The 9,134-nt window shown below is 39.5% G+C and overlaps 1 protein-coding gene across 5 annotated transcripts in view; it reads right to left on the bottom strand.

The window, feature by feature from the left end:
- Window positions 1–9,134, bottom strand: part of Dpy19l3 (dpy-19 like C-mannosyltransferase 3) — a 76,563-nt gene that overhangs the window by 65,704 nt on the left and 1,725 nt on the right. For 4 of the 5 annotated variants that reach the window (XM_010640992.3, XM_010640990.1, XM_010640994.1 and 1 more), the window contains exons 2-3: window positions 7,572–7,722; window positions 3,976–4,109 (exon numbers count right to left, since the gene is read on the bottom strand). In XM_010640992.3, coding sequence (XP_010639294.1) covers window positions 3,976–4,109; window positions 7,572–7,683 — 246 coding nt within the window. In that variant the 5' untranslated portion in view covers window positions 7,684–7,722. Of the gene's footprint in view, window positions 1–3,975; window positions 4,110–7,571; window positions 7,723–7,926; window positions 8,076–9,134 lie in introns of those variants that run through there. The other variant, XM_010640991.3, reaches the window with a different exon arrangement.

Genomic DNA, 9,134 nt, shown 5'->3' with positions numbered 1-9,134 from the left:
AAAAAAAAAAAAAAAAAAAAAGGTGATTCTTCACTTGGACTTAGCGATTATGGGTCACTAGAAGTAGTATAAAGCTTGATCATCATTCTGTGAAACTCAGAGTCAAGTCCTTATCAGCTCTGTATACAGGTCTTTTCAGTCATTTAGGGAATGTCTATCTAAAAGTTAGCCAACAAGGTTTATTAGCCCCAAGTTCACCTAGCCTATCTCTTCACCCTTCGGACTGATGACTCAGGATAAAAGAACTGTGTGGACATTCAGCTATGCCCAGTTTCCAGTGCTCTAAGCCAAGAGTCATCCTGGATTCCAACAGAGCAGAGCCTCTCATGAGGGAGACTGCTTCAGAGACAGTTATCTCACAGAAACTAAACTGCCCCTCAGATCATGAGGACTCTTTCAAGCTACGAAACCAGGACTGAGATGACTGATCAGATGTCAGCCCAAGACGGCACCCCATCAAAGTGGCCTCCATTCTTTTGTGAATGGGCCAGTTTGGTCCTCTTCATCAGTGTGCCCCCTCCAGCTATCTGTACCAGAGTCCTTTCCCTATTTTCTCCCATTTCCCTTTGTTAAGGGGCCTGCTTGTTCTGTCAGATATCTAAGCTAAAGACCTTACCATTTTCTCTTATTAATTATTGCTTTTGCTTGTAAATTACACCATTGCTTCAGTTTTAATTTCCATTGTCACTAAAGGAAAGGTCCGTGCTTGCCAGTGACAAGTTGTGCTAGTGAACTGCTGAACCTGGGAACTTCAGTCTTTGAAGTCAGCTGTTTAGAAGTGAGGGTCACCTGGGGACTCCTAGACTTGAAAATGGTATCTGAAATGAAGGCAGTCTTATGGAAAACTGTACCCTCAAGCTGGGAATTTTGTGAGGTCAAATGTCACTGTGCCCTCCAGAACTGCTCCTCCCGTAAGTTCACTGTCACAGTGAATGGCATGTGCTTCCATCTACCCAACAGCTCATGGGACAAAGCAGGTGGTCACTGTCGTTCTTGTCATTCATCTTCCACAAAAACAGGGCATCAACACATCTATCCAAGTCTGCTTCCTATAAGCTCTAACTCTGTCCACCTCTCTCCAGTTCCTTCCAGCATACAATGTTGCTGACGTTCCCCTATCTCGCACCCTTCTTGTCATTGCTCATAAAATTCTGGCTAAATGTGCTTACGCTCCCATTTTTAACTTGCCAAGTTCATTCCTACCTCAGAGCCTTTGGATTTGCTGTTTCTTCTGCTCTGACTGTTCTCAGAGATAGATTAGCCTGGCTGATGCCTTCTTAGCATTTAGGCCTTGGTATACATGGTTTGTCCTCAAAGCAGTCTGTTTTACTCTCCAATTCCGAGTGGCACTCTAATGACTATGTCATCATCCTGTTTGATTTTACTAAAATTTTGTTTTGTTTCTGTTATTTTTTCCTCATCAGAATAAAATTCCATTATCATATTCAGTGTCATATTCCCAGGGCTTAAGGGAGTGCGTGGCACACAGAAAAGAATCACTTACTGAATATCTTAGTTGGATGTTCACATCTTACTGAATCTACTGAACTGTGTTATCGCAGTGGTTTTCTCTGACTTTAGCTTTTCCCTTCTCAAACCCGTTCCCCACACTACAGCCTGTGCTATCTTTTTTAAAACCCAAACATTGCCCCATTGAAAACAGGGTTCTGTACTATACTCACAGAGAGCTCTATCTCTGAGACGTGGAACAAAGGACCTTCATGATCTGGCCTATTTCCACTCTGAGTCCCTTCTCCAGCACTGGTACCAATACATTCAATGCCCCAGGCACCCTTGCTTTTTTATTTCCAGTACATGTCCCTCTCCTATGACACTTACCTCTCTTCCCTAGTGGGCCTCATTAACTCATCCTGCAGGCCTCAACCATGGCTTCCTCTAGGAAAGCTTCCCTGATTGCTCCAGTAGGTTAGGCTCCCTTCCTACTACTCCCACAGTACTCTCCCTCACCCCATCACAGTGCTGACTTGGATGTCCTAGAACTGCCTGGATATCTGTTTGTGTCCTTATCAAGAGGGTGGGTCCTTGGGAACAGCAGTATGTCTTATTTAGTGGTATTGCTACCATGTGCACAGTGCCTGCTGGCATTCTGCTGGCCTGCTGCTTCAAATACATGTTCTGAATTCATCTGTTATACTAGAAAATATGTTGGCAAGTTCAGAAGGGTTTGTTATTCCTTCCATGTCCCCTGCAGAGTTGAATTCAATGTTACCCAACAACAGGTGCTCAATAAATACTGGGTAAAAGTATAATGATTTTCTTAATCCAGCGAAAGTAAAAAAAAAAGAAAAAAACTCAAAAAAAAAAAAAACCCCAATGATGCTGAGGTTTCTTGATGATGATGTATCCCTATTTGAGGATACTAGAAAGGCTACTTATAAGTTTTAAAGAGCTAAACTTACAGTTTATAATTAAATTATATGATCTCTTTCAATACTTCTCCTTGCTACACTGTTACTAACATTTAATTTTAGCTAGATGTCCACATTGGGATATTTCAGCCTTTATTCAAAATATGTTAATAACATACATTGATTAATTCTAGGGAATCTATTTATAAGTGCTCCATTGTAAAAAGAGATGAGTAAAAGTTTTCTTGGCATAAAATCCCACCAAATGTTCCTGAAGGATAAGAATTATTATTCTTTGTTACCATGATAATGTGTATGAAGATATCTATACAAATATGTGCTGTACTTATGAAGTAATACGTCATGTTTTTAAAATAAGCATAATAGAAGTTATTTAGATTTGTCATTCAAAGGAGTCTCAATTGGGGACTCATTCTCAAAATTTGGTCTAAACCTCAAAATACTTTAGAAAACTCTCTTTGGGGGTGGTACACACCTATACTCTAAACACTGAGAGGCTGAGGCAGGAGGATCACAAGTTCAAGCCCAACATGGGCAATTTAGTTAGACTGTTGCAAGGAAGAAAGAGAGGGACAGACATAGGGAAGGAAGGGAAAAAAGGAAGGGTAGGAAGACTGGAGATGCAGCTCAGTGTGAAGACCCTGTGTTTCACCCTTATTACCCCAAAAAGCAAAATAAAACTTCCCTTTGGGAAATGCCAAATTCTTTTGAATATGATAATTTTCAGTTTTGAAGGCAAGTATTTACCTTCACAAGCAGTAAGTATAAGTCATGGATAGTAAGATCAAAGATCTTGATATATTAGATTAAAAAAACATATTTAGATCAAAACACTGGCAATGTACAAGCTTGCTTCTGTGAACTTATATACTTGTTCTGCAAACACTGCCAAAATAAATTCTAGAAATGTTGAAAGAAAAAAAATTTTTAAAAAAATATTTAAAGGGTTAAGACTCTTGAAAATCAGATGAAAATTCTGGCTTCTTTCTCCAAAGAAAGTATTGCTTCCCCAACTCAAAAAACCAACTGCAAATAACACTAGAAAGATAACGAACATAGTGCAGTCCATCTGTGGAGTCAGACTGAGACTCCATCAGTTGGAACAGCAGCCTTCAATTTTCTTTCTTTTTCTCTACTGACAAAAGCAAAACAAAACAATACTTCATTTTCTACTATGACCCAGTTTGTACACACATATATAATCAAAGTGAAAAGTTCACAAAACAATTCTCAACTATATGTGATAGACAGTATTCTCTTCTATTTGATTTCATTGAGAAAAATGTTACTTATGAACTACAGCAACAATTTCATAGTTGATACTTTGAAAAATTCTAGAGTGACTGTAGAATAACTGAAGTTGATGAAAAGGTTAATGAAAAGTTGATAAAAAAACTGATGGAAAATTCTGACACATTATTTAAAAATAATAAACACAAGGTTTTTTTGTTTTGTTTTAACTGTAGAATTAAATCTTTCCAGACATTGGATTCTTTGTGGCAAAACTGTGTCTTGGTTCACCTACATGGCTAACTATTGGAGATGTCAATGAATACATCATACAATCTTCATAGAAACCCCATACCTTAATGTTAGAAAACCATAAGTCATTCTCATGTAAGGTGGCAAGGTAGACAGATGTAAGGAGTCCAATACCCAGGGCAGTGGTTCCACCAACTGTAAATGACAGGATGTTCCAAAATCGTCTGTTGGTACAACCTTTGAGAAAAAGGAAATATAAATAACAGTGAAAATTTTAGAATTTCATAGTTCAATTTCAGGCTATCAAGTAAACTGAGTTCTAGGTGCCTGTCACTGGTGAAGCATTTCCTGTTCCCTGGCAAACAGTTTCTCTTTCTCTTTTTCTCTCTCTCATACTGGGTATTGAACCCAGGTCCTTCTCACTGAACTATATCCTCAGCCTTTTTCCTTTTTTATTTTGAGTCATGATCTCACAAAGTTGCTAAATTGCTCAATCTGGGCTCAAACCTGCCTGCTTGCCTTACCCTCCCAGAGTGCTGGACTTAAAGACATGAGCCACCAGGAGACAGGATCTTGCTATGTTACCCAGACTGGTCATGAACTCCTGGACTCAAGCAATCCTCCTGTCTTACCCTCTCGAGTAACTGGGACTACAGGTAAGTGCCACCATACTTACCTTGTTTTCAGCTCTTATAAATTTTTACTCCAATGTTCCTAACTCTTCACTTGTTCATTTTGACAACCAGAAAGTGATCTCCTCAAGGATAAGTACATTGTCATATTCACCTTTAATATCCAGGCATAACTGAACAACTAGACTTTATGAAGTTTGCTAAATAGAGGAAGAAATGGGTTATAAGTCTAAAATGTGAACAATCTTTTAATCTACTGATAATTTGTGGTTTGTTCATTAAAAGCTACCAAAACCTTGATTACTTAAAAATCTCATAGGAAAAATAACATATAACTAAAAGGATATATGTACAAGCTAAAAAAATATTTACAGCATACATAAGAAAGCTTAAATACCATAGATACTTTCAAGATAATAAACAATGATGAATAGTCCAATAGGAAACAGGTTATAAGGACATAAATAGGCAATGTACAAAAGAAAAATGGCTAATAAATGTAACAGAAGAAATAACGTTCAAATTCATTCAAAATTACCAGTGCTACCAAAAAGAAAAAAAAAAAAAGCGTTTCAAAACAATGAGTTGTACTTGTAAAATCTTGGCTAATTTGACAGCTTAAAAATATTAGTACTCTATTTTAGAAAGGGTATTTGACATCTTTAAATTCTGATGGTAGAAAAATAAATTGAGACCTCTTTGAAATGCAACCTGGCAACGTGAGTAAAAGCCACCAAAATGAGTGTACCATCTGATTGTTAATTCCATGTCTAAGCATATAACCCAAAGAAATAATTAAAGTTTTAAACAAACATTTGGTCACAAGGGTATTTATCACAGTTCAATTTGTATTAGAAGGTTAGAAAAGCATCTGGTCTTCCAGAAGGAATTAGTTAAAATATGCTATAGCCACACCAGGTAATATTATATACCAACAATGGAACAGGGACTTAGAGGCAAGGTCTGCAGTCTCAACTGGTAACTAAAAGCAGCACAAAGCCTGGCATCTGTCTTCATTTTATCTGTCTTCCTCATTACCTTAAAACTGTGGGACAGATCCCTGCTCCTGTTTGCACATAGGTATGCTAATCACTCAGGGAATGGATTATGAGGTCTGTTAACCTTAGATCTACCCAGCCTATCTCATCCCCCTTCAACAATAAGGTCACCAAGATAAGACTAATTAAAGTAACTTTCAGGATTGGCAGGGACATTTAAGTGCCAGCTGTTACAACATTCAGTTCCTAAAAGCTTGAGCAGTCCCTAGAAGTCTCAAGAGTCACTGTCCTAAACTTGTAGCCACTTCAGATCCAGGAAAAGCAGAACCCCAAAGACCCGCCCACATCCTAGCAGGAGCAGTTACCACATGACAGGAAATGAAGGAGCTGTCAGTCCATGAGGGAAACTGATAGCAATGCTGTCTCTCCCAGGACTTCAGATAACCAAATCCTAAGGGACCATCAACCAGATCAGGACTGGACCAGGACAGCTTAAACTGTGAGCAAAGCCCCTAGTTCTGCAAACCCTTAGCCCCTGCCTTTGTTCCCTTTTTTCCTATAAAACCCCAAACCTCTAAGATAGATCTTGAGCCTCTATCTGTGCTTCCTAGCAAGGCCATGCTGACTAAGGCTCTTTCCTGCCCTTCATCACTGCTGTTCTCTTTGACTGGCATTTTGGGGAGAGTGGCGAGCCTGGTCTGTTGGGCCCCCCGGAGTTGAGTAACAATATTTTTAATATATATATATCAACTGACTTATATTCATAACGTAAGAGAAAAATAGTAACTCATAAGCCAACACATAGGTCTTAATTTTGTAAAACTACATATGAATGCTGGTGGGGAGTACACACATTTGGAGAATTACACAGACACAGAAAGATTAGTTCAGTCATCTGTGGTAGCCTTAGGATGGATATTCGAGGGAACATTTTTTCTTTCTCTTCCTTTTTTTTTTTTTTTTTTTTTTTTTGGTACCAGAGATCGACATAAGTACAAGGACCTTGCACTTATGAGACAGGCATGGTGCCACTGAGCTAAATTCCCAGCCCTTTTCTTTTTTTTTAAAATTTTCTTTAGTTTTCAGGGTTTTTTTTTCTGATATGATAAATACTGCTTTGGTAAATGAACAATCACCCAAATTACGTTTTTTTTTTTTAAAGAAACAATCGAATTAGCATTGTATTAAAAAACTACTATGCATTGTCTAAATTAGTTGCTATTAGCTGAGTTTAAGTGGCATAACCTCCTAAAACAAGATTTTTTTTTTTTTTTTTGAGACAGGGTCTTGCTATGTAGCTCAGACTGGCCTTGAACTCACTCTGTAGTCCAGGCTGGCCATGAACTCGTGGCAATTTTCCTGCCTCAGCCTCCGAATGCTAGGATTACAGGTATGCACCACCATGCCTGGATTTCTCTCTCTCTTTTTTTAAAAAAATTAAACTGCTTCCTTAGCTATGGCTGGTAAGAATCAGCAGGTCTGCAAAGACTGTAAATCCTGTTAGATATCCAAAATGGCTAATAAGCTTGGAATTTTTCATGCTTAAAGATCCTGACCATACTTAGGAAAGCAATTCAGAAAACAAAAAGCTGGCAATTAATGCCATCTGATATGTCATTTAGCAAGTCTTTAGCATTATATAAACAATTTACCAAGTTTTGATCACTTTTCCTGCCCCCCCATAAAAAGCAAAGGAAAACATTTCAGTGATTTGACTGAAAATAAAGAAAACAACCTGAGTTCAATCCCCAGTATCAAAAAACAAAACAAAACAAAAATTGGACTAAAATATGAATGGTGAGGAAAAATATTACTCTAGGGAGAAAAAGAATTAGACTGGCATAACCTTAAGTTAGTAATGAACAACTGACAGTGTTCTAATCAAAGCTCCTTTATCTAATTGAAATTGTGAAACCAACATAATCAAATTGCAATCAGAATATCAGGGCGCCGGCACAAGTTTCCTCAACTGTTAAGTCTCACTCAATTTTAACCCTATTGGAGAATGATTCTTTTATTATGCAGAAATAAAAGCAATCCCAAACGCTGCTTCAGTTTAAATCACCTACCAGATGGCAATTTATTTTCTAACTTCCCATTTTCTTCTTGTGCTGGAAAATCCTCAGAAACCTCGGTGGCAGTGGCGGTTTTTACCTCTTTTCTTTGCCGGATGTACATCATGATGTCAAAGACTTACATGCATTATTCTTCCAACCACTCCTACAAACATAAAAATACAGTAAATGGATCATCTGAACCGCATGTCCTCCCAATACACTTTTCGCTCATTTGTGTTTAAGTGACAACTTGGGCAGCTGTCCCCTCTTAGCAGCCCCTTTCATTTTCGCAACCAAATCTTTAATCAGTCCTTAAAGTACACTCAAGATACAACACAAACTCAATCCAATCATATTTTTGAAGCACCTGTTCTCCAGCAGGCACAGCCAGGTAGGTGAGCGGAATGGACACGCCCCTGCCCCTTTCCCAGAGAGCAGTCCGGGATGCTCCCACCCCTGTTGATTTTCTCGTCTCATGAGCCAGAGCACTTATCACGCAATTTGCTGCATATTAAAGTTTTATATTATTTTCTACAGTTCCTTATGCAGTAGCAAGTCTTCTATGGCTCCCAGGGAACCGACCAGGTAGGAGGGATTCAGTAGTAAATTTGTTGACAACCAGATTTTGAAGAACCAAAACATTGTTGTTTCAGGTATCTGAAGATTAACACCTGTGTTCTTTCAAACAATTCACACTGGAAACTTTATGCCTGGGTGGTGATGACAGCGGGGTGTGCCAATCAGGGCAGCTGCTATCCCGGGGAGTAATAGTGGGAGTACCAGCAGGGTGCAGGCGCCTAGTTTGGAAACTGCAAGTGGGAGGCGGGGGGTGTGGTGGTGGTGAGTAAGCCAATTCCGTCCCCCGGAACATCTTGCCTCACTCCTCTGAACAAGGAGTAGCGTTTTACTAATTATTTATTAAATCTGATCCGTAGCCTGGCATGATTGTTTCAACAGTCTATTAATCCCCAAAGATAAACAATGTGCTTTGTGGAACAGACCAACCAACCTACATGATACAGTTTGTTTATTCATTCACTCAAAGAGCTGTGAGAAGGAAAAGATCTCAGGGCTGAGATGAGTTTTAAATGCTGTGCTTTCAAAGCCCGAGAGACGGAGAAGCTGTAGCAGCAAAGGAGAAAAGGAATGTTAGCCAAGTGGTCCAGCCAGAGAGGAGCTTCTCCCCGAAATGGCCTCATAATCCTAGAGCCATGTCCGCTCTAAGAGGAAGAAGAGTTTTAAAGACCCCAAAATGCAGACGTTCTAACAGGTTAAAACAGAAAAGTCAGCAAATACTAAAAGTGCAAATTATGTGTCTAGACTGCAGTAGTCTCACGAACTTTGAAACAAAAGTTCCTCAGCGAAGGGAAAGGAATACCAGCCGACACATCTGCAAAGGAACCTGCAAGCGATCCTTTATTAATGAAACTGTCTGGTCCAGTACTGCGCATCCTTCGGGCGCCGCAGGGCACTGTGCTCCGCACCCCTCCAGGCCCCGCACCCCGGCAGGTGGACGCCGGTGGAGAGGCGGGCAGGCTTGTCAAGTTCGGACACTGGCTCACCAGGACTGGGAGC

Source organism: Fukomys damarensis, unplaced genomic scaffold (assembly GCF_012274545.1).
Source record: "Fukomys damarensis isolate Sample0158 unplaced genomic scaffold, DMR_v1.0_HiC HiC_scaffold_19, whole genome shotgun sequence".
NCBI classification, from domain to species: Eukaryota; Metazoa; Chordata; class Mammalia; order Rodentia; family Bathyergidae; genus Fukomys; species Fukomys damarensis.
Note: the sequence above shows the minus strand (reverse complement) of the source record. Positions and strands in the feature narration are given on the sequence as shown.